The sequence below is a fragment of the Eublepharis macularius genome, chromosome 13, assembly GCF_028583425.1.
Source record: "Eublepharis macularius isolate TG4126 chromosome 13, MPM_Emac_v1.0, whole genome shotgun sequence".
Taxonomy (NCBI): Eukaryota; Metazoa; Chordata; class Lepidosauria; order Squamata; family Eublepharidae; genus Eublepharis; species Eublepharis macularius.
Genome location: NC_072802.1, coordinates 35,167,528 through 35,193,961, shown reverse-complemented (window position 1 = coordinate 35,193,961; position 26,434 = coordinate 35,167,528). Strand labels below are relative to the sequence as shown.

Genomic DNA, 26,434 nt, shown 5'->3' with positions numbered 1-26,434 from the left:
AAAGGTACATTAGAGATCACTTTTTTCTTCCTTCATGGGCTTCTCTCCTTCAGCTTAAATAGACTTCTGTGCCAGGATGAACTCTGTTACATCTTCCAGGTACTTAAACTGGCGTCATGTGGAAAGTTTTTGAGATGTACAATATAAGCAACATACAATGGAGTAAGCAAACTGAGGCAGCAACTGCAGCTGAAATGAAAAGGCAGTTCTAGATTCCAGTGGCCTCATATGCAATGAAGTGGAGCTCAGTTTTTCAACAACAGGCAAATAAATGGTTGGTTTGATGTAATTTTTAGTGCAATAATGAGGATGCTTGGTTTCCCATGGATCTCTACAAAAGAACTTGTAACAGTTTAAAATCTCCTGGTTTTCATACTAGAATTGAGATCCAGGCTGTAGCATGCCATGTGGTACCTTTGCAATGCCTGCAAAGTGACTTAGGTTTTCCAGGAATGGCAGTTAGGGTTGCCCATTGGCCAGGAGCAAAACGTCCTCTCCTTTCTAGTGTGTAGAAATGGGCAGCTGAAGATTTTTCTTGTCACAGAGGTAAAGAACATCAGCAGGTCTTTGCTGGAGATGAAAATGCTGTTCAAGGGTCAGCTAGAAGTGCCAAAGCTGGGTGGGTGGGTGAGTTAAAGGTTATTTGCAGAAACAGAATTTCCGAAGGTTCTGCACCCCTTTCCCGTGAATCGCTTGAAAATGGATCCTCTCACCCACCGATTTATGCCTGATTGAAGGAAAGCCCATCAAACATCTGCAGTCATTTCATTTCGGCCTGATAAACACGTAGCTGGTTGGACCCTGCAACAGTTACAAAAGTCCCTGTTGGTTATGAAGAACTCATTAAATGCTTTGATTCATTTGATTCATTTACATCCTTTAGGGAAGTGTGGCAAAGCTGGCAATGGCTGTGGTTGTTAACTTGTTTGCTGATGTTTTCAGCAGCTTGCTTTTCTGGAGATAATGCTCACACGTGAGTACATGCACACGTACTTGCAGATGCACACACAAGTGGGCAAGTCTGGCCCCCTATCCACCTCTCGCCTCCCCCTTTCCCCTCAGTTTATTAGCAACCCTCACTCTGACTCATTTTCTGGAAAGAACTGCGTATTAAAGTCTTCCATAATGATTCCTGACTCAAATAGCATGACTCATTTCATTTCCGTAATCATTGTGAACATATTAAATATTATTTGCATTATAGGTCTTTTGATCCTGGGCTTCATTCTACTCTCCTTGACCCTGTTATGAGTGTTTTCTCACATTTCCTTTCCGTGCCCCTTTCCTCATCCACCTGTTTTCTTTACCATCATCCAAATGTTGAGACACTCAGGGCTAAGGAGGTAATTTCCCTTCGGCGTTATCACGTGTCAGGCCTCCTCCCAATTTATCATCTCCCCTGAGTTTGCCTCCTTTTTGACTAGTGGTTTTTATATGCCCACAGGCCCTTCTCTCTCAACTCCTTTCTTCCTGCAGTCATGGCCATGTTCTCCCTCACACACCAATTGCATCTCCCCTTTTGCCTCCTTCTCTCCCACCCAATGGTGGTGGCTATTCTGGAGTGTGACTTTTCTGCATTTTTTAGCCCCATCTACACCAGCAGGTTTAGAAGGAGTTGCTTTGCTTCCTCTAGCACTCCTCTAAAGAGGAAATCAGTCCAGAGGACACCACCATGGTACACAGGACTGACTGGAATGGATGTCTGAAGGGGGAAGCAGCTGGCAATTCACATGTACTCTGCTTCCATTGCTGCCCCCAGGCACTTCTACTGGGAGATGCTGGACCAACCCAGAGCCTTTATGTAGACTCACCAAAGAACATACCCTTCTAATTCTTTGAAGAGAAAGATTTGGGTCCAGTAGCACCTTAAAGACCAACTAGATTTCCAGGGTATGCATCTGTATCTGACAAAGACAGCTCTGACCCTCAAAAGCTCATACCCTGGAAATCTAGTTGGTTTTTAAGATGCTACTGGACCCGAATCTTGCTGTTCTATATAGACCAACACCTGAAACTACCTTCTAATTCTTTGTATCTGAAATAATGTATGGCTTTATATTGTCGAAGGCTTTCACGGCCGGAGAACGATGGTTGTTGTGGATTTTCCGGGCTGTATCTCCGTAGTCTTGGCAGTGTAGTTCCTGACGTTTCGCCAGCAGCTATGGCTGGCATCTTCAGAAGTGTAGCACCAAAGACAGAGATCTCTCAGTGTCTTACTTCTAATTTCGGATAATAGTTTCCCATCTTTGTGCCCTTGCAGATGCACAAAGTTGCTCTTATTAAATGGCAAGGTATTATTGTAGCCTCCAAAAGGATATGGTATTTTTATTTTTGTGTGTGCTGGGCTATTTCTTTCTAGAAAGAATTCATTGCAAATGAGGGATAATAACCTTTTCTTTATTACATACTCCATGCTTGTGCCCACCCTGATGTGTACCTGGATGAGCAGCTGCAAAGTGAACAGCAGAACTGGAGTTAAATTCAGACAGCCCACTGGGTCAAACAGAGCATTCTGGGAAGATTCAACGATATCACCCAATGACCTCTTTGTAAATGCTCAGTTCTGAAACATCTGAGGCATTGACAGTCAATGGGCATCTGTTACCACTGAAAGTCAGTCTGCACAGATAGAAGATCATATAGCAAAACTGTTCCTGGAGCAATCCACTAATGGATAGCGAGGGAATACATGTTTCTAGCTGTCCTTTGGCCTGACACGGTAGCTTCCGGTATGCTGAGATGTTTATATAGAAAGAAAGAAAACTGAGAGAGTAATCCTAAGCAGGTCTACTCAGAATCCTATTAAGTTCTATTCAATGGGGAGGTATACTTAGGATTCAAATATCCTGCAATTCCCTGTCTGCTGTCTGGAGTGTTACAATCCAGGAACTGTCTTATCATGTGCTGAACTGTTTTTTTTTTAATAGAGAACTTTAGATAAGTTGGGTCCAAGAAGACAGTGCTGCTTTTCAGATTTAGAATGTACAAGTGGGGGACCTGCAGGGATTTACATTCCCCCCCCACTATTTCCTTCCCTGAAAACCCCCATAGCCTCTCCCCTTTTTCTGACTCCTTCGCTCCTTCCCACCTACCTTTATTTGCACCCCTCCCTCAGTCTTCAGTTCTTCCACATTCTCTCCCCCTGGCAGCCTCTGCTCAGGAAAACTATGACCCAGTTGTGCAGTGCTTGTTGCCAAGCCAGGCCCAGCTGCCTGCTGGGGAACCTGTAAGGACTTGCAGGGGGACACGTCACTTTCCCTTTTATCCTCTTCCCAAATAATTCCTCTCCTCCTCCTGCTGGATATCCCCATTCCCTGCTTTCTTCTCTCCTCCTCACATACCTACCCACTTTTTATTCCCCGCCCCCAACTTCAGCTATATTTATGATGTATTTACTTCATGCCACACCTTTTTACACCATGGGCACCCAAAGCATCTTATATCATTCTCTTCTCCTCCATTTTAGCTTCACAGCAACCCTGCGAAATAGGTTAGGCTAAGAATGTGTAATTGGCCCAAGATCATCAGTGAGCTTCCATGCCAGAGTGGTACTTGAATCTGATCTTCCAAGATCCTAGTCTGAAGCTCTAACCACCACACCAAAGTGGCTTTCATGGAGTGATTTAACCAGTTCCAGGAGAACAGGGACCCCTGAATTGTGACCCCTGCCCCCAGCTTGGTGGCCCTGCCAGCCTGGTTGTGAACACCTATCAGTGTGCATGAGATTTGGTGCCCTCTGCAAACACTGCTTTTGGAGTGTTTGGTGGTGAATGCTGACAAAGGTGGATTTTGCTTGCAGTGGTGGATAAGACCAGCAGGTTGTGCACTAAGACTGCAGCATGCAACGTTTTCCGGTTGTTTTCCTGTGGCTACCATGTTCCCAAGGGCCAGGTGAACTGGCTCAAGTCTTGCAAAAATCCATGCTTTTAGAATCTCCAAAAGTACCCAAACTTGATTACATTGTCTATAATAATTTGGCTTGTAGAATCCAGAAAATTACCAACCACCTTTTCTAGCCTTTTGGAAAGCATTGCTGTTTCTCCTCCAGGATCTGAATTAACTGCAGGCAAGATATGATTGACACTTACATGAAGAATTTTTTCAGAAGACAAATCTGATGGGGGCTGACCGCAAAGTACATTGCAGAAGGATGTAGGTCTGCGGCTGTGTAAGCATTTTCTAATGGCTTGCTACATCTCTCAAAACAGTGCGGAATGAGGGATAAAGGAGGCCAAATGAATCCATTTTAAATAAACAACTCTTCATATCCTTCTGAGCAGCCCCATCTAGAGGACCTTAGAAATAAAGACAGAATAAAGATAGCCGAGGAAAAAAAACTATCAATATTTGTTTCCTATAGCATGTCTGCATGGGAACTTCTTCAATAACAGCAGCAGCAACAACAATCATACAAACAATAATAATCATGTACTCACAGGGGGCACAACAACGCCCCTTCCTGAAGTGACATCATTGTGCTAGACATAGGCGTGCTCCCGCACTTTGTTGAGGCCAAAATTGAGTCTGAATTAGCCTCACACATGTAAGTGATGTCATCACACAAGTGCAGGAGTGTGTTCTTTGTGTGCACATGAACAGACACCTGCACAAGCCACAAGGTAAGTGGCAGTTCCCCCCTCCCACTGGGAAGGGACAGGGACATGGCAACCCCAGCCTTTCCCCTGCCAGCCAGGTGAGTGGTGGCGGGGGGAGCAGGCTGGGAGCAGGGGATCTCCCCCCCACCAGGGGACTGCCAACCCTATGTTGGGATTAAGTTTCTGCTTGTTAGTCTTCATCCACTCCAAAACCATCTCCAGGCACCAGTTCACAGTTTCCACTACTTGCCTGGGATCCGGCAGTAGTGTGAGATAGAGATGAATGTCATCTGCATATCGGTGGCAACTCAGCCCAAATCTCTGGATGACCTCTCCCAGTGGCTTACATAGATGTAAGGGGCAGAGAGTAGGAGTCCCCCAAGCACCACCCTCTGAAACCTACCTTTAAGACACCACAGCAGGACAGTGCCTCCCAGCCCCAGTCCTAAGAGGTGGTCCATGATACGATGATCAATGGTATCAAAAGTTGCCAAGAGGTCCAGAAGAATTAACAGGGTTGTAGTCACCCTGTCTGTCTCCCAGTGCATGTCATCTCCCAGGGCAACTAAGACTGTTTCAGTCCCATAACCAGGTCTGAAGCCAGATTGTAATGGATCCAAACTATCTGTTTTGTTCAGAAATCCCTGGATTCCTGCTCCAAGTGTGGTGACTAGGAAACTCACATCACAATAGTTTCTTGTATATCCATCTTTTAAAAGCTTGCAGCCCTTAATTTCCATCTGATGTTTTCAGCTTTGCCAGTACCTGCTTTGTGCTGCCTGGGTTCTGATCATGGACTAGGGTTGCCAGGTCCCCTTAACCTCCCGGCAGGTGAATAGGAAGTCTTGCGATATAAGTGTATTTCATACCATTGTCAAAAAATCACCCAAATACTACATAATGCAGTCATTTCTAATTCATGCACTGGGGCTAAGCATACCAGCTGCCCATCCACAGCAGAGAACCTCCAGCTCCTGCTCTCCAGCTCCTATGAAGCAGTGAGAGAAACACGTTCAGGGGGGGAGTGAAAATCACCTGTAAGCCCAAAGAAAACACCCAAAGAAAAGGCCACCCATTGCATCTATGAACAAATCAGTGTTGTGGCATTGACTCCTTGAATCTGGCCTCTTCTGGGGGTGGATAATTTGACAGGATCGGCACTAGCTTGGGAGGGCTATATTCTGGGCAAGATGCCCTCCACTGGCCCTCCATTAAGCATGTTGCACCCTCCTCCCTACCTTCTGCCCCCACAACCTACTTACCTAGCTTGACAAAGAGAGCTGGGAAGTTGCTGCTCTCCAATCTCTCCTCAATCAAGAAATGGTAAATTGCCCTAGAAGAAGCCTCTGTGGTGCAGCAGGGGTCCTGCTGCTACATAGCCCCATTGGCCCTGTAATTCTGCCACAGCAGAATCCCTCATGCTCAAAGGAGGGTGCCAGAGGTCTGCATGTGTTCTGCCTTTGCATCCTAATCGGCATCATGGGCAGAACAATGACTTTCAGAGAAAAAGGGGATGGGCACCTCTGGGGTCCTCCTTCTTCATCTTTTTCTGCAGTCATTTTCAGTAAGCGTGAACTTTTAATTTTAATTCATTTGGGAAGCATTGATGTAGTGATCAGAAATGAAACCAGACAAAAATTGTGCTAGGGAAGAGCCAAAAGAGAAACACTCAGTTCAGCTGTTTAAGAAAAAAATTCTCCCAGTTCAGCACAATTTTTAAAGCTTCCAGTACTTTCAACATGGAAATTAAAGATGCATTTGATCAGGCCTCAGGCCTATTTGATATGTTAATTGCTGCAGTTTAATAACATTGGCCTGGGGAACTCAGCCTGCCTCTTCTAACGATCTTTCTTTTAGAAACATTACACTTCTGATTAATTCACCAATTTCATGGTCTCCTTGAAAACAAGCTGTGTTGTGAGCAAGATGTGGTCGGAAAATTCATCAACATCCCTCTTAAGGAACTGGACTTGACATTTATTGACTTGTGTGCTTACAGTGCAGTCCTAAACAGCCTATAAAAGTCAGTGGCCTTAGATGGGTGTTGTGTTTAGGGCTGCGCAGGAAGAGTCTTCTTTTGGTGCGCATTGATGTAAACCTTGGGAAGAAAGAAATGGCTTTACCTCTTACATTACACAAAAGTTCTCAGTGAGCAGAATCTATGCTTCTGGGCCACAAAGCTTGTTGACACTGGGTGACCTTGGAGCAGTTGTTTTTTCTTGGCCCACCCTACCTAATGAGATTGCTGTGAGGGCAAAAACAGGACAATCACATCCATGTATGCCAACCTGAGTTCATTATAGGAACAGTGAGATGCAAAAGGGCTGGATGAACACATTTCCATTAGGTGCCCTTGGACCTACTAAAACACTTTGGAGACCGTCAGACACAGTGCTGCAATGATGTCAGCTTGTAAGAGCATTACCTTGGTTAGAGCCATCATAAACTTTACACACAGGTTAGGGGTTTTTAAAAAAACATTTTTCAAGATGTTTGGAGTGGAGAAGTTAGGGTTGCCAATGCCAACATCCAGATGGGGCTTGGAGATCTCCTGAAATTTCAACCGATCTCCAAATGAGAGTTTCTCTGGGGGAAATGGCTGCTGTGGACGGAGGATTCTATGGCATCATACCTCACTGAGGGTCCTTCCCTACCCAAACCCCACGCTCAAAATCTCCAGGAATTTACCAACCCAGAGTTGGCAACCATAGGAGAATCAGAGGGTGGTTGGATCATCCTTTCTCTTCCTTCTGCTGCTGCCTAGATGTTGTGTAAATTGATTGCCATGTTTTCAGTCCTTCATTTTATTTATCTAGTGTGTTTATACGCTTACACTGTAAAGTTTTCTTATAAGTCACCTTGTGTAACTAAAGAGGAGTATCAGTTTGCCTGGCAGGACCCAACACATCTTTATTCTCTGATTACAGTACTGCAGGATCAAAAAACCTGTGCATAGTTAACTGGAACCTGATTATGAGATGGAGGAAAACCTCACCCCCTAGACTGTTCTCTTACTTTCCTTTTCTGTGTTACTTGTTGGTTGAGAATAAAACAGAGTGTTACATTCAGCAGCTCCTGTGAGTACAGCTATTTATTGCATTACTAGAGTGATCACAAGACTTTGGATTCAGCCATGCATACAAATGATGACAAAATACCCACGTGCAGGGGGTAATCACTGGCTGGTTTCATTCATGCCCCTTTTATCGATGAGACGTTTCACACGGAAAAATATTTCCCGCCAAGCTGCAAGCTAGAAAACAGGCTAAGTTACACTGCTGGGTGGATAGTTTCAGGTGGGTGGCCGTGTTGGTCTGCAGCAGAACAGCAGGATTTGAGTCTAGTGGCACCTTAGAGACCAAAAGGATTTTCCAGCGTCTGAGCTTCCCAGAGCCAGAGCTCCTTCTTCAGATCCAAGGAATCTAGAATCCCACCCGAAGAAGTGGGAACAGGGCAGGCACTTGACTCTCGAAAGCGCCTGCCCTGTTGCTCGACTGCTACGCGCCAGCGCAAAGGACCTGGACGGACGTTCGGCTGCTTCGACCCTTCAGGCCGCAGCTTCGTTGGGGCGCCGAAACGCCAAAATGCATTTTTGGGTAAGTCTAGGAATATCCGAAGGCGCCGCTCTCGTCTCCTCTCCTTTCCGTTCCGCCCGTCTTACGTGAGGAGGACCCCTACGGTGGCCTGGGCGGGTTGTGTCATCTGAGTGGAAAAGTCGTTGTGGTAGTTTCGGTTCCCGTCTCCTCAGTGCGCCTTGGCTGGAGAAGGCGGCTTCCCCGGCTCGTGGCCATCATGGACCGATATGATAAAACGGCGCTGAACGCGCTGGCGCCGCCTGAGCCTAGGTAAGAGGTGGGGGGAGAAACGGGTGCGCGGCCTCCCGCGGCTCCTCCAGCCCGAGCGGAGTCCCTCCTGCCTGACGGCGCTGGGGGGTCTGCTGGACTGAGACACCTCGGTGGGTGGGGGGGGGAATCCGAAGACCCCTACTGTAATCCTGAGAAGAGTTACTCCGAGTAACTGTTCATAAAACTGCACTGCAAACCTCCCTGCAGGTAGATGACTAGCTTCTCAGGGACGCCCCTCCTCCCCTCTATGTGTGTGTGTACACAAAAGTTTAGAGGCGAGTGGGGAAGGGGGGGGGGAGAGGTTTGGTTCTGCTGCGCGTCTGAGATGGGCCTGAGAGAGGAGAAGTGGTCTGGAGCGGATGGATGAGTGAAAGAGAGGACCCTGACTTTGGAAAGGTAGGACTTGATAGAAGGAAACGGAAGAATGCTGTGCCCTTGGGTGTGGCTTTGAGAATATCTTTAAAGTAGTATTTTTAATGTAAACTTTGTCAAAACGAACAAACGAAAAACAAATGAAATATGGGCATGTGTATACATGTTAAAAATAGTTACTTAAAGCAAAACAGCCCCCTTCCCCAATCTCCACAGTCGTGGCTAATTTTAAAAACTCATGATGCAGAGTTTTTAAATGAAAAGTTTGGAGCCGGTGAATGATGCATAATAAGTCCATGGTTAGCTCATAACTCAAAATTTGATGTTATTGGGTTAATATTTAGAGGAATATTGTTTTGTGCTTGTCAGGCTGTTGTACTAGGTGTTCTTTTGTTGTTGTTGCTAGTTAGACTGTGTGTGTGTGTGTGTCAAGATTACTGATCAGATATGCACTCACTTAACTTATGCTGTGTTGCAGTATCAGGTGGTCTCAGATGTTTCACTGAGACAGAATTCTGTTTAAATGCAATTGTATCCTACACATAACTTTGGAATATATTTTATATATTTCCATCGGGATCTGGAGCTGAGATCCCCAAGCCAAATCCTGCCCCACAGGAGCACCAGCTTGCCCTTTAGTTGCCAAGCAAGGGGCAAGAAAAGTGTTTGGAAAGAACGTTGGATGTGGTACTTTGTAATACTTTGAGGGCCAATGGCTAGGGCCTATGGCAACTCCCCTCCCCCAATCCCTCCTATAAAACCAGTGTATGTTAAACACTTAATAATTCAAAAACTACCTTGCTGGGCATGAAGGTGATGACTTACCTGTTTTGTTGGCTCCAGTATCTAATAATCAAAGGTATACTGTCTCTGGTCTTAGAGGCTCCATTTTGCTGGACAACATCAGCTGTCATGGCTGATGTTGATAAGCCTGTCCTCAAAATTGGTTTAGTCCCTTTTATTTAAAGGTGCAACATGAGGTACTTCTAGGATTTAAAATATTGTGACATCTGCAGAGTGTTTTGTTTAAATCTAGGCTTCTTCCAATCACATACATGTGTGCAATAGTGATTTTTAAGACAAAAGTGTCTCCAGAGTTATTACTGTTCTCTCTCCCCGCCTCCATCCCCAGCGTTGAGCTGTTTTCCTTGCAGTCTCTCTCCCAGTGTCACTCCCCCCCCCTACTGAACTGAGGGCTGAGTGGGCCATGGGAAAGTAAGTGACAGTTATGGAGAGAGTAAAGCATCTCTTGCTTCTTCAATTAGACCTACCTCTGGCTTTAAACAATGTAATTTATTTCGGCTTCAGATGTAAAACTGGTGCAAATTAATTTTGTCACAAAAATAAATGAAGATTGATGAGGTCTGGAAGTTTGCTGTGCTTTTCATACTGAGAAGCTTAAGCTGTTCAAGGTGCTCTTTAGATTGCAAGAAGCGAACATTCTTCTGCCTTTCAGCTCCATGTGTAAGCCAAAAGCCACCCACTTGGGTCAGTTTTCACTGTCCAAAAGTATTGGTTGATTCCTGCAGTGTTTGAAATTCAGGCTTAGCGGGATTGTTTTATTTTGGTATAAATACCTAAACAAAGCAGGTAGCAGCCCATCCCATGACACTGCAGAGCTTTCTTGTTTGCAAGATTGAATATTATACCCGCAGTGGTTTTACAGGGGAGATTTTTGAATAGGCTCTGTTTCTGACAGAATTTGTCCTTGTGGCCTTAATAGGATCGATACATCCTTTCATGTCCTGCTTGAGTGTAGGTTCTTCATCATTGCAACTTGTCACTAAGCAATTCTGGTTCTAATATATACCTGAAATATAATATTAGGTAAATGTGATTCTCTTTGTAAAGTTGTATAACTTTTCACAAAGTTACAGTGTATTTTCTAAATTAAACAACATGATATACTTTTCTTTTACCATGTCCATTAGTTTATGTTTTTGTTCAATAAAAACATTGGCATTAATTATTACTTTCCATGGAACAGGCTGATTAAATATTTTCTAGAGCTTTTTTGAAAACGTCCTGAGTAAATGGAAAGGTTATTGGTTGTCTTTGAAACAATCAGCTGATGACTTGTACAATTGTCTGGGAATGTCTAGTTGATGCTGACTTATTTTTCTGTGTGACTTACCACTTGCAGAACAGAAGGTTCGTTAGCAGCCACTCTAAGGACACTTCTCTTCTTCACAACTTTAATGATTTTGCTGCCCATTGGACTGTATTTCTCATCCAAGGTGTATGTATTTGAAGGTAATTGTCTTTTTAAGAACTCTGTGCCCCCTTCCTTTGAAAGGAACTGGATGATTCACAGTTTTATTCCAATGGCATGTACTATAACTTATTCTGAAATATAGTGATCAGCCTGGTAAATAAGTTGTTTAAAATTTTTTCTAGGAACTTAAAATAACAAAAGAGAAGGATTTAAGTCATTTGTATAGTTAAAAAGAATTAACCCTTTCTTTCATAAGAAAAAAAATTGACCTTCAGGCTGTCATACTTCCTGAATTCATGTTTTGTAAGGAGAAACGCTTTATGAACGTCTCAAATTTGCTGAAGTGACTGTCAGAAATCTACAAATGTGGCTGAATTTAAAACAAAAGACAAGTCCTATGGCACCTTAAAGACTAACACATTTATTGCAATATAAGCTTTCATGGGCCTGAGCTCATTTCATCAGATACTCATTTTGTCATTTTTACTCTGCTTTTCTTCCCAGTTGGGACCAAAAAGGGTTTACAAAAAATATAAAACTACAGTTAAAAATACAAAACAAAACCATTTAAATAAATAGGCAAAAAAAATAGGACACAGAATTTCTTCTCTAAGGAAGAGAGGTGTTCCCAAGACATTCTTTAAGGAACAAATTCCAGGCATTGACATACTGGATAGACCGTTGGATTAAGATCTGGGGAGACTTGGGTTCAAATCCCCACTTCTACTATGGAAGCTTACTTGGACCCATCACAAACTCAGCCCAGCCTACCTCACAAGTTCGTTGTTGTGAGGTAGTCATGTTAGATGGTAAAAGTCTTTCCTTCCCTTGATGCTATTCAGGCAGCAAAGTCTCCACATGGGCTGCAGGCTGAAAACCCCATGCTAAGAGACAAGAATTCTTTCACTCTTGCCCTTTGGCTCACAGCTTTGGGCCTGCTCAGGTTTTAAAAAGTACCTGCAAAACTGAGTGGGCCAGATGCCACAAGTCTCAATTCCCACTCTGCCATGAAGTTGGCTGGCCCAGTCACTGTCTCAGCCTAACCAACCTCACAAAGATGTTGTGAGGGTAAACTAGAGGAAAGGAGAGCAATGTACCCCACCCTGAGTTCTTTGAGGAAGGACAGGATGAAAAGCACTAGAATATATACAAAATAAGCAAGTGAGAGCCAGTGTGCATAGTGGTTAGAGTGGTGGACTAGGATCTGGGAGACCTAGGTTCAAATCCCCAGTTTGCTATGGAAGCTTGCTGGGTGACCTTGGGCCAGTCACAGAAACTCAGCCTAACCTACCTCACAGGATTGTTGTGAGGATAAAATGAAGGAGAGTTATGTAAGCTGCTTTGGATCCCTGTCAGGGAGAAAGGTAGAGTATAAATAAAGTAAATAAATAAGTTTATTTAATTGCCTTTTGTCTCTACAAAGGTAATTTAGTCTTAACACTTTGAAGGTGTATACCAGTCTCTTACTTGATTCTTTTTGGCCTCTTTCTTTCAGACACCCTTGGAATGTCCAACAGGGACAGCTATTTTTATGCTGCTATAGTTGCTGTGGTTGCTGTTCATGTTGTGCTTGCCCTTTTTGTCTACGTTGCATGGAACGAAGGCTCACAGCAGTGGCGTGAAGGCAAGCAGGACTAAAGTCAGCATTGCACGCTGTCACACAAAGGAACACTTGGCAGACGGAGTGCAGTCTCAAAGAGTACATTGTAATGATGTGTAGAGGTCGAGGCGTCTAAGTTCCAAACATTCTCCTTTGCTGAGTAGTACAAGATTTGCTGCTCCCCGTAGTCCCGTAGCTTGTCTAACAATAGCTGTGAATTCACTGAATGCAAAATTTGCCTGTTGGGAAGAAGAGTCACAGTGTAAGAGAAGGGAATTTTTGATCCTACAAATTGATTTCAGGTGACATATTTAGTTTTCTTTCTGTTAAGCTGTCAAGAACAATGACTAGATCCACATCTGGACAATTCAAAAAATAAAACTGGTGAATTGAGAATTTCAAATGTTTCCACTAAGAGTCTGGCTTGCAAATGGATGAAAGTGATGTAGATTTGATTCCTTAGTCTTTTAGTTTGAGCATACGTAGGAGGTCCTTGACTGATTCTAGTCTTTCCATCCCTTTTTTGAAAGGAAAGTGATGATATATCTGTGTCTTGTCCATCAGTTTGAGAGTCTGCCACCTCATAAATTCAGACTTATGTTTCTGCGTGGTAGTTCATCGCATAAGATGCCCTGCCATCCAAAGAGCAAGGTGTGTTAAACGCAGTGATCCTTGTTTCCAAGATACACTTTTTTCCCAATGATAGGATGTTTGGAAACGTCTCTCCATTTTATATTTAGTCTCTCAAGACACGGTAGATTGTTTAAGAGTAACATTGACATAGATGATGGTATTCCAGAACCAGAAGTATGTGTTGGGTGCTGAGACCTGCAATGTGCTTTTTAAAAAAGATCTGCTTGATTTGTGTTGACACTCTACTCCTGTTGTTTTTAACATCATTGCAATAGTAACATCATTTCCCATTGTCACCTCACTCAACAGCTTGCATGGACAACACTCAGCTTCTTAGCAGTGTAGTGAGGCTTCCTGTCTCTTTTGCAGGCCCAAACCTGGTCTTGCTGCTTTAAAATAATTGTAGACTCTCAAGTGCTTTTGCAGCTTTTGAAATCATGGAGAAAGTGTATCAGACAGTTGGTACAGATAGATACAATTGAATCCTGGAATTCATCTTGAGCAAACTGAGTGGCACTGTCCACAGATATTTTCACTCTGCTAGTTCTTAGTGTCCACTTAGCATAGTTTATTGTAGAATCAAGTGGTGAAGGCCTCTTCCTGTGCTGATAGGGCACATTTGACTTTTTTGGTTTCCTAAAGAAATGTTATTAGCATCAGTTTCTTTAAAAGCCTCATATATGAAGCTGTTATTTGGTAATTTTCATTGGTGGTATACTCAAGAATGGACTTGTAACCATTTTGAGTTGCAAGCTTATTTTGTCTTTTTAATACAATGTAATAGTGGGTCCAAGTAAATGCAGATATTGAACTCTTTGCTCAGTGTGCAATTAACTTGCGGAATTCACTGCCACAGGAAACAGTGATGGACACTGATTTAAATTCATGAATAGGCCCATAGATGGCTTTTAACTGTGACGACTTCCTTGAACTTCCATGTTCAGTGGCAATTTACCTCTGAATACCAGTCACTTGGGGCAACGGGGAAGTTTCGGACTTCTAAGTACATCTGATTGGCTACTGTTTTAAAGGGTGTATCAGACTAGATATAATATTGGTGTATGATCCAGAAGGACTGTTATGTTATTGTTTCTGTATCATTGCTTGTAAAATGGATATGTTGCAATGGGTCCATTATTCATGCTATTATATTCCAGATGACTTTCTTTGATATTAATTATGAGGTAAATGGGTATCCTAGGTTCTCTCTGTTATATATTTGCATTAAACACAAGACAACAAGAATGCATTTCCTTCAGATAAGAACTGCCCACAGCCAAGACATGATGTAACATTCATAGCAAGCTTGATGTCTGAGACAGTATTTTTCTTATGTGACTATTGTTTTCTGTTTTTAATAACTATTTCCTTATAGCTGCCAGAGCTCTTTTATGTAGATCAGGATTTCAAATGCTAAAGAGAATTTGTGGGCCATTTCCCTCCCCCACCTCCGTCATTATAACAGTCCGTGTGCATGATATTTTAAATTGTTTCTTTATTTTGTAGTGGTGAGCAATTGCTGGGGCCCAGAACCATTTCACATATATTTTTATTTTATTCATTGAAAATATTTAAATCCTAACATGCCTCTCTAAAATTCAAAGGAGAGTACAAATATATTTACAGCATCACAGATTTACAATTTGGTGTACTGGTTAAGAGAAGTGGGACTCTAATCTGGAGAGCTGGGTTTGATTCCCCACTCCTCCACTTGAAGCCAGCTGGGTGACCTTGGGTCAGTCACAGTTCTCTGTAGCTCTTTCAGCCCCACCCACCTCACAGGGTGATTGTTGTGGGGATAATAATGACATACTTTGTAAACTGCTCTGAGTGGGTGTTAAGTTGTCCTGAAGGACGGTATATAAATTTAATGTTGTTATTATTATTATTATTATTAAATCATATTAAAATTAAAATAACCATTAAGTTAACTTAAAACACAGTCAAAATATATAGCAGCATTTCAGTCTCAACACCATAAATGTATCTCAACAGTCAAAAGGCCAGAAGACATCTGAAGGAAATTAAACAATCCAAGGGAGAAGCAAAGTCATAGTCAAAACATATTAAATCAAATGCAGGACAAAGAAAAGGTATTACTATATACAGATGAAAGAGATGCAGAAAAAAATGCAATGAGATGCTGAAAAAAACTCAAGCCCCATAAGCATTATGCCACCCCTGAGAAGGCAAACTCGGCCTCGTCTGTCTACTGCAAAAGGTAAAAACTCTCAGAAGGGCTTCCTGCAAGTATTTTAACACATTTAAAACTTGAATTTATCAGTCACTTCTCCAAATATTCAAATATCTGTTTGAATGCAAGTTCAGGGAGCTGAGTATTGGCAGTTGTCTTTGGGTTGAAGGTGCTGTCTTCGTTTCTTAGTTGCCCTCTGTTTGTTGCGCAGCAAAAATGTGCCACCAGCCAGCTAGCAGAACCCTGACACATGAATAAGGGTTAGATTTGTGTCAGGCCTCAGAGATGCATCTCTTGATAGCTGTCGCTCAAATGGCACGAGAATAAAAAGTCAAATAGTTTGAAATGCAGCCTTTGACCTTATTTCCAACTTCAACAATAAGGATGTTTTCTTGGGGTTTTGTTAAAAGACTGCCCATAAAAAGTGAGGCATGAACTGGCTAAAAATGCCGAATGTTCAGTGTTTCTTACTGCCCTGTCTTTTCTCTTTATGGCCCTCCAAACCTGTCCAAAACCACTTACAAGAGACCAGAACTGAAAATACAACAAATTACAGAGATTTAAAAAAAAATCACACAGAGTCTGGAATAAACAACAGGTTGAGAAGTGTCAGGCAATCATATGCCCTTTGCAAAAGAACAGCTTTAAGGAGGGAGCAGTATACCAGGGCAGGCTTATACAGGAAGTGATGGTCTCTCAAGTTTGTGGGTCTTAGACCCCTTTGGGAGCAAGTCTGTGACAGAAAGCCTTCCCTCTTGTTGATTGAAAGGGGGTGTGAGGAGAGAGGCTTCCACAGATGCCCCTGTATCCCCAAGCCAAGCATGTTGGAGAGAGGGAAGCCCCTTCCACTCTAAACAGTGAACAGTGTTGAAGAGCATTCTACAAATAAGCTCATAACATGTCATAGGCAGAAAGATCATGCAAATCCACTCTCACATTATCCTGACCATGCAGTGAAGCATGGCAGGTTCACCACATCTGCTGCTCAGCAAGACACAGCCCCAAGACTGTATTAGAAAACCAGGAGCTATGCATGGTTTTGAGGCAGGAGTGCTATCCCTTTATCACATGGGTAAACTCAGGTTACATTCCCTGAACTCAGGTTTTGGTCTGATTTCAGGGTAGTGCCAGTTGACCCTCAAATTCTGGGCTACCTCCAATTTCCTTAAGTATTGTCTACTAAAAAAAAAACCCATAGTGGTTTAGATGAGCTCTCTGAAATTGCTTCTTATTTTACACTGTGACTTCCACTATGATTTTCCTTTCTTTTTTTTGCTACCAGTTGACCTCATTTATAATTGCCACCCCTTCTCTTACGGTGTTTTGAATGGGAATGGAGGAGCTTTTATGGGGATCTGAACGGAAATGCTCTCTGAAGGGCCTGACCATTCTCCTGAGCGTGCTTGGCATCATTAGCTAAAGCAGAATGAGGTAGCGGCTTTGCTTTCAAGGATGATTTTCATTAGACAACGTCATATATGGAGAATTGTGACCTTTATTTCCGTAGTGTGGTAGCAAAAGAACAATGGAAACCCTTGCTCTTCAACCTACAGCAAGCTCTCCCTAGGGGAAAAAATTAATATGTTTCATGTGTCATAAGCTCAAGTGGTCCTCTGTATGTTGTGTGGAGTCTAATAATATACTCAAAGCAAATGTGCACCGGACGCTTTTCATTGTGTGTAGTAGTGGTGCAGGAACTGTATTTAACAAGTTCACAGCTCTTATAACAAGTGTTGAAAATCTCTGGGTAGTGCATGATGACATATTAACCACCAGAGGGAGCCAGAGTAGGCTTTTTAGTGCAGGCCATCATTATTCTCAACCAGGGGTCTCCAGAACTGTGGAGTTCCTCAGGACATTGTCAAGAGTTCCATGAAAAAGTGTGGAATAAATGCATTTTTAAAACTGATAATACCATGAAAAAATTCCAAATATCCCTCAAACCTTTTTTGGCCTGTAAAACATTTTGAAAGGTAGGGGTTCTTCAGGATTTGAAAGATAAATTTAGAGGTTCCTCCATGGAAAAATGTTTGGGAAATGGGATGCACAATGATACAGCGTGTCCTTTGGATTTCAGAGGCCCCAAATTCAATCCCTGGCCACTGTAGGTGAAAAGATTTTGGTAGGAGGGCCAAAAAACGTTATTTCCTTGTTGTGAAATTGTTGATTTACTAACTAACAAGTATATGTAACGTGTTCCTAAAATCAGCCTCAGTGCTAAATGTCACTCCAGTTTTTAAAAAGGGCTCCAGAGAGGGGATCTACGAGATTACAGGCCAGTTATCCTAGCATCTGTTCCAGGTAAATTAATAGAAACTAGTATAGTGGCGAGGGTGGAAGACTAGGAGCTAAACTACATGAGACAAACTGAATGAGGATGCTCAGGTGAAGGGAGACACAATGTTTGCCAGGAAGCATAGTTTGAACTTCACCTCTCTTTACAGAGCTGGCAAAGATCCCTCAGAGAGTTTGTTAATTTCGCCTCTCAACAGAGCAAAAATAGTTCCTCAGAGGGTTTGTTAATAATTGTCAAAGCCTTTGGGAAGGCAAAATGAAAATTAACAAACCTCTTAAGGAGAGATCTTTGCAGGCTCTGTAGAGAGAGAGGTGAAATTAACAAACCCTCTGAGGAGCAAAGTTTGCTGGCTCTGTAGAGAGGTGAAATTCAAACTACACTTCTGTTGCATCTCCCTTCACTTCAGCATCCTTGTGTTAATTCATCTCGTGTAGTTTAGCTCTTGGATGTGGCCAATGCAGGTTTGATTTCTTACTCTGTTTATGAGAAGAGTAATGTAAGCCACTTTGGGTCCCCAATGGGGAGAAAGGTAGGATATAAATGAATACAATAAAAACAAATTATTAAGCACACTGAGGAACAAAACCTACCGAGGGAAAATCAGCATGGCTTCTACAAAGGGAAGTCCTGCCTCACTAACTTTGTGGAGTTTTTTTGAGCAGATTAACAAGCATGTGGATCTGGTAGATATATACTTGAACTTCCAGAAGGCTTTTGACAAGGTAGCTTTCCAGAGGCTCCTGAGTAAGCTTAGCAGTCATGGGATAAGAAGTTGGGTCCTCTTATGGATTAAAAGTTAGTTAAACAGGAAGAAACCGAGAGTAAGAATAAATGGACTGTTCTTACAATGGTGGAATTGAGCAGTGGGGTCCCACCAGGTTTGGTATTGGGACCAATGTTATGTAATTTGTTCATGTATGATTTGAAACTGGAGGTGGCCCTTCCTTTGCTCTTCTGATCTCAGGTTCAGCAAGGCTGCAAAGGGTCTTTTGCTAAGACCTGTAATCACTTGTGAAACTTAGGACGTGTTTTCAACACAGCCCTATAGAGTTTGATTCCTTTGGCATAAGGGGAAGCCTCCCATATTTTTTCAGGCATTTCAACTTAACAGTGAGCTAAAAAGGCTGTTTGAATGAATAAAATCTATATTCAGCGAATGTTTTTGCTGTTGTGTGCTCTTTTATGCCTTCATTTGCAGGTATTAAATATTGACTTCCCTGCTTTTAGCATGCATTTTTCTCTCTGATCCTCAAAAGATTATTTTTGTTTTTCCTTTCTTTTCTGAACTATTTGTGGAACTATTTTTCCTTAATCTCTTTCATTCTCAAGAGCCCATCTCTCTCTGAGCTGTACAATAGACGCAATAAATTGATTTTTGTGAGATGAGGCTGCTTTCTGCATCCTCTAACAGACATGACTCAGAAGGTAATGCCAAAGCCCTCATATTTCTGTTCTGTCCATGGTTAATAAGTCAAATGTGAGCTTTTAAAAAAATAATCACGTGTTCTTGAGAAACAAAAAATAATGATTTCCTAAGGTGTGAGTGCCTCAGCATTAGCTTTAGTTGACTTATCTGCAATTTAAGATGAGCAAAATCCTGTTCGGTTTTTATAAAATGTGAATGAGCTGGGGAAGATGATCAAATGGCTGTCATGTTAATGGAATGAAGAAGGTGTACAATACAGAAAGCCCAAGGTAGGGAGTTTTCTTGTTTTGTGTTTTATTATAGCATAAATTTCCAAACACAGTGCTGGGGAGGTCTATTATGCAGCGAGAGAACAACTACAAAGCCTCAAGAAACTTGTAAGATTTTTGGAAGCCCCAGACACCCACCCAACAGCTTCTGCTATTGGCTGGTAACTTTTCCTTATCTCTCGCTGGGCATGATTGATGGAGCATTCATAGTCACATATACTCAGAAGTAAGTCCAAGTTTAATCAGTGAGGCTTACTCCGTCCTAGGAAAGTGTTACTAGGATTGCAGGCTGAATTATCCAAAGACCCCCTTCGCATTCAAGGAGGTCAGCCCAGAACAGTGACTCATACAGTGACATAGGGCAGACTCCTGTTATCCACCATGTAAGAAAACCTTTTCCGTTATAAGGGAAGTATGTATTTTTAATTCAGGGGGACAGTGCTTCAGCTGCAGATGATTTGGGACCATCATGTTTTGGTATGGCAGATACTAAAAAGACTGAAAGTTGCAACGTAGTGAAGATACGTGCCCTGAATCCAGCATTACTGATGCACATTCAGGGCTCTGCACAAGCAGAAACTGCTCTTGTTGCCTTTATAGTAGGGAGTGCTCTGAGTGTGAAAGCAGGAAACTCCTTGTGCATGATAACTAAATGGAACGTCGTATGTTGAGTCAGTACACCTCTGAATATCTGCATGACGTAGGAAGCTACCTTATACTAATTCAGGCTACTGGTCTATCCACATCAGCATTGTCTGCTCTGACTGGCAGCAGCTCTCCAAGGTACCGGGTTGGGAACTTTCACATCATCAGCCACCTAATCTCTTCTATTGGATATGCCAGGGTTTGAACCTGGAAGCTTTTGCAGGAAAAGCAGACGCGCTTCCATTGAGCCACAGCCCCTGCAGGTGCTAGTGCTGTGTACAGACTGTTGTCTTCATATCATTCTTGTGAGCTACTGCAGGCCTTTGGCTAGGCAGTGTTTGAAGCAGAATAGTAGACCGGATAGGCCTTCGTCTGGTCTAGCGAGACCATTCTTCCCCTCTGTCTTCTTGGAGCTCTTCCCATCCTAAGCGGCGGCAAGTGCCTGACTGATGCAGAGCCATGCCCTCTGATTCTGCCTGCCTTCAATGCATTCAGACAAAGAGGGAGATTTTAGTTTTCCCCCTCTGTCAAAATTGTCACGCAGGGTAATGTGAGTGAGTAGTTGAGGCTTACATTCCTTTTGAAAGACTAACAACCAGTTGCTTTCACCCTTTGTGCCCAGTGGCCTCTGTGCGAGTTCTTTTGTATTTGTTAGCCACATTCTGCTTTTTGCGGTGGAGGTTTTGTTTGGCTGAAAGGCAGCCTAGAAGTTTAAAAAATAACCTGGTGAAGATGGACTCGGTCATTTTCTTGCTGGTAAATAAGCCATTCTTCTGGTTGCCCCTGGAGACCAGCCGCGGATGCTTCAGCCCATCAGGAAAGGGCTCGGTTTTCTTTTTTCACTGCAAATGCCTGCATGCAAGTTTCATGCAAGTTTGGAGGACAGCCTGGATCTGGCCCCTTAGAAACCAGGTGTGAGAGGAAAATAAGGCTTTGCCTCCACAGACTCCAAGAAAGAGGTGCAAATCTATTGTTTTCAAGGGATTTAAAATGTTTTCTGTTTTTGAAAGATTTTTTTAAAAGTCATGTCTCTGTATATATTTTTCTTGCTTGATTGTGATTTTATTGTTGTTGCCTCTGTGGATATTGTAAAGTTTTATGCTGAGTCACCTTGAGCCCGTTTCAGGAAAGGCAGGACGTAAGTTTTTAATAAATGAAATGGGAGAGCTTGGGGGGGGGGTATGATTGGCAGGCCACGATTGACGTCAATGGCAGGAGTGTCTTCGTAGTACAGTCTCATTCTCCTATTGGCCACTGGGTGTCACCCTTGGAGCTCCCCCAGGTATAATCAGAAGTTGGTCAAAGCCTTAAGTTTGGGAGAGTTTTCAAACTCCTTTTGAGGAAAGAGGAGGATTTGTGGGGAGACAAAAGAAACCCGAAGAAAAGTTGTACATACTGAAAGTGCTTGGAAACTTACGTTTGTGACAAGTATTCTTTTGTTCTTTATGTCTGCAAATCTAATTAAAAGGCTGTTTTGATGTGTGTTTGTGTGTGTTTTCTTTCAAAATGGGTTTTCTACTTTCCAAGCTGCAGACTTGGGGCTTCTCCATCATGCCCAGGAAAGGGACATCGACTGACAAGTTCTGGAGAACTCAAAAGCTTGCATACTGTTTTGTACTATTTTAATTGCCCCTTTAAAATGGTAATATGGTATTGCTGTGTGGGGAAATTTGTGACATGTGAGTCTGCAAAAAAACCAAAAACCCTTTCATCATTGAATTTCTAAATCTCCAAACACAGAGACAAAAAGGCAGCGTGACAGATAGAAATGAAGGAAACATGCCAGCTTCCCATACAAAATAAGTAGGATCCATGCTGGACTTCAGTCTGCACTGCAAAATTATACTTACTAACAATATATATACCCTGCCATCCGCCTCCAGCATGTTAAAGCCAGGGCTTGTTTGGTGGCTGTGCTCACCACTACTGGGTACTGTCATCTGGGGTGGTGGGGAGGTGCTCTCCAAAATCCTGAGGGGGATCAATTATTTGAAATCAATGCAACCTTATATATGAGTACTGGCACATTTTTTAACCCCAAAAGCCACTGGTTAAGGCAATTTCCATAAAACTACATAAGAAAGCCATACTGAAAGATAAAAGGAAGCAGATAAAACTATGAATGATTATGCTGCAGCAATGAAAGAGGCAGACAAATATATAAAGAGCAAAAACAGCTGTTCTAAAAGCAGATGATTTTTTTTTTAGCTTAAATACTTTTGAAAACAAAACATGGTCGCTTCTAAAGCACTGTGGATTGGACACTAGTCAAGTTTTTCTGGGGAGGAAGTTCCTCCGTGCTGTGACCCCGTCCCTGATACACACCCACCTTACCTCATGCCGTGCATTGTTTATGGGTCTGCCCCAGGTCCTGTCACTCAGACGTGAGCTGGGAGTTCCCTGCTGAAGCTCAGTGCATAGGCTTGTGGGGGTCAGATTCCAATCAGGATGATAACACAGAGTGGGGGTGGGGGTGCAGGGAAACTTTTAAGTGCACTGATGGGCTACATATACATTTCCCTAGTGGAACAAACAGCAGTTTTCTGGGGCTGTTTCAGGTTGGGAAACAGCCCCAGTGTTATACCCATTACGGCTGTCAGGGCTTCCCTTAAGAATGCTGGTCATGGCTGTTGACTGCAAACTTTTTGTTAAAGATCCCGGTTCTCACTCACAGAACTGCAGTGTCCTGAGGATATCCTTATTATCTTTAAAAGAACCATTCGAACTTTTTAACAACAGGATCACAAGATCATGGAAATCATGGGAGAAGAGGAAACCAAATACACAAAACCCTTTAAGAGTAATCCCTAGAAGATAAATTGCATCCCAGTTTTATTCATGATTACAGAGATGGGTTTTTGTTTTAATCAAACTTTGAAGTTCAGCGAAGTCCAAGGAAATCTCATGGCTCACCATCATGAAAAGCCATCAGAGACAAATGGGGAAAACAGACTTGACAAAATCAGGTCACACTGTCAGCAAGCAAGAGCGGCAAAAGACACAGGGCTGCTCCTCCGGAACTGGAACCAAACTCCAGTTAGGTTTATATCCACACACAGCTGCTGCCAGTTTTAGCCACAGTAAACCCAGAAAGTTGCTGCTGAGAAAAAACATGCACAGGCGCTGCCTCTGCTCCCACTTCCTTTTTGCCAAGTAACTCTGCACATTCCTGAAGCGATGCACGTTGCAGAAACGGTTTGTTTTCAGGAGACGGCCAAGCTGAGTGTTAGCTCTGGCCTGAGACCTGCAAAAGACTCACTGACCTGGCAGTGATGCTGTTCTTGAGTTGTTTCTGGCCACCTTGTTTGCTCTTTTCAACGTGAGAACTCAGTTCTTCCTGTCAGTCACAATAGGCAATACAGAGGTAGAGGGACCAACGTTCTGATTTTATATAAGGCAGCTTCATATATTGGCTTGCAAGCTCTGCACCGAAACATTCACTTGTAGCTCTTCATGTCTCCTAAGATTTCTCATGGTTATGAGTTATGGCTTAGTGGGAGAACACAAGCTTAGAATGCAGATGGTCCCAGGTGGATAGAAATTTTTCTGCCTCTCCCACAGCACTAAAACTCAGGGGCACCCAATAAAGTTGATGGGCAGTAGATTCAGGATAGACAAAAGGAGGGACTTCTTTATTCAGAAATTGATTGCAATGTGGAATGTAGTGACAGCCACAAGCACAGATCGTTTTAAAAGAGGATTAGACAAATTCATGGCGGATAGGTCCACCAAACCCATGTTGACTAAAGGGAAAACCTCCACCTTCAGAGGCAGAAAACCTCCCAATACCAGAGCTAGGAGGCCACTCTGGGGGAGGGCCTTGGCCTCTTTTGTCTGTTGCTGGCCTTCCACAGTAACTGGTTGGCCACTGTGTGATGCCAGAGAATAGGGCCACACCAAATACAGAGCAAGAGGAAAAAATGGTGCAGTGGAAATTCAGTTTTATTCAAATATAGTTCCCCAGGAGCACTGCACCACTGTTTGTCTTCTTCTTGCTGGCCACTGAGTGAAACAGGATACTGGACTAAATGGGTGATAGGCCTGACCCAGAAGGGCTCTCTTATATAGATGTTGGGAAGGGTCTGTTGACAATGCTAAGATGGATGGGCCAATATTCCAAATAGTGGTCCCTCTCCATCTCCTCCAAAGAGCTCACAGTGACACACATGGTTCTTCCTTTCTCCATTATATCCTCCTAACAGCCTGTGAGGTAGATTGGCTGACTGATCAATCAGATTTCTGGGGACTGATTGTTACATTACCTTGGCAAAGTATTTGCCACTGTAAAGCTACTTTCTAATGAGTAGCCTCTAAACCACCCAAGGAACGCAATATTTTTGCATCATATTAATACAAAACCATGCTTAATATTTACACTGTGCTGCCTGAGGGCTTAAGATGTTTTGCATACAGTGAATCTTACAACAGCCTTGAAAGGTAGGCTGATATTATTCTCATGTTGCTAATGGAGGCAGAAGTTGACAGAGCAAAAGCTTATCTGAAGTCCCTCATGAATGTGGCTGAGATTAAGGGCCAAGCTACAAGTGACGAATGACACTTGAATGGCAAGTGAACAAACTTACATGTATTCCTCCCTGATCACTTGCCCTCCGCTAGCCCTCCACTTGATCACTACGTGGAACGCAAGTGAACAGGGAGGAATACATGTGAGTCTGTTCACTTGCTGTTCAAGTGTCATTTGTCACTTGTAGCTTGGCTCTTAATTTTACTTCATTCATAGCCAGGTCCCTATAATATCTCCCAGATCATGTTAGAGGGGCAATGCAAACATGGGAGGAACTGGCCTACCCATGCAGTAAGGCTTCCTATGTTACCAGTGTTGCTTGGGACTTGATCCTACAGACGAAGCTGTACCTGGGATGCCATATCATCAAAGTAACATAAGAATTGGCCCTCCATTGGAAGCAACATTCAGAGCATCCCTGGTGGAATCAGCTTCCTTCAGAAGAGAGAGCCCTTTAGGCTTATGATGTTTTTATGAAAATGTGTTCATCCAAAGCCTTTCACGTGTATTGTACGGTTAATATGGGACAGATTCATGTTTGTATGTGTTTATTGTGTGGTTATTGCAACAGGCTCACCAGGATTTCAGGTAGAGATCCTTCCCAAAACCTACTGCTTGTTGTTGTTGTTTTTAAAACTGGAGCTGCCAGGAATTGAAGCTGAGACTTTTGATGCAAAGCAGATGAACGACCACTAAGCCATGACTACTTCTCTGTATGCAGAAGGCATCAGGTTTAATCTCTGACATCTTCAATGAAAAGATTTCAAATAGAAAGTAAAAGAGACTTTTTCTACTGGAAATGCTGGTGTTCTGAGTTGACTTAAGTTCCTAATGTTTTGCCACTTTTTTTTTAAGGGCGGCATTAAAAGGTTTAAAATCATATTTATGTGAGTATTTTTAGGCTGCTTTTCTTCCTGGAGAGACCCAAAGCAGCTTATGAAAAGGAAAAGGTTCTGAATTACAAAAACAACCAGATAAACAAAAACAGACACATATGGGCTGGTCTGGGCCCACCGGCCTGATTGTCACAAGTCCCAGATTAAGAGTTGTAGGCTAAGAGCCCTTTGGCATGTGGCCAAGGGCTCACATCTCTGGCCCCACCCAGGTTAAAGACCTGCATAAAGAGAAGGGGAAAAGTCACCCTAGATAGCCCTCAGCTGCCCGTAGCCTGCTAGAGCAAGCCAGCGGGATCTTCTTCATTCCCCCTCTGCCAGCATATTCCTTTGACCGCTTCCAGTATGCTTTTTTAGAAGACACAGTAAGGCCATGTTGGGGTCTTTTAATGTGAGAGCCTGTCGGAGGATTTGAAACAACTGATGCAAAAAGTGATGAATGAGATATTGGAGGGGGCAGAGATGCCAGATACATGGAATGAGGCTAATATTACATTGATACCGAAGGAGACACTAGACTTAAGTAATGTCAAGAACTATAGACCAATATCTCTAACTAATAATGACTATAAAATATTTGCTAAGATATTAGCGGAAAGACTTAAGGTATGGTTAGTGGAATTTATAGATGAAGACCAAGCTGGTTTTTTACCGGAAAGGCAAATAAAAAATAACCTACGAGTGTTGTTGAATGCCATTGAGTATTGTGATAAAAATCCAGAGAAGCAGGTTGGCTTTTTCTTTGTGGATGCGGAGAAAGCATTTGACAATTTGAACTGGGATTTTATGTTTGCAACAATGGAGAAGATGCAGTTGGGAGAGAAATTTATACAAGCAATAAAGACAATATATAAAAACCAATCTGCAAATATAATTATCAATTTGGATGCAACAAAAAAGTTGGAAATCAGAAAAGGAATAAGTCA

At 42.8% G+C, this 26,434-nt stretch overlaps 1 protein-coding gene across 1 annotated transcript; it reads left to right on the top strand.

Annotated features, from left to right (window-relative positions):
- The first annotated feature begins 8,265 nt into the window (after positions 1-8,265).
- Positions 8,266-21,568, top strand: VMA21 (vacuolar ATPase assembly factor VMA21). The gene is made up of 3 exons (XM_054996442.1): positions 8,266-8,440; positions 10,956-11,065; positions 12,523-21,568. Exons 1-3 carry the CDS (start codon positions 8,388-8,390, stop codon positions 12,663-12,665), a joined length of 306 nt encoding a protein of 101 aa, XP_054852417.1. The 5' UTR covers positions 8,266-8,387; the 3' UTR covers positions 12,666-21,568.
- Positions 21,569-26,434: the final 4,866 nt, after the last annotated feature.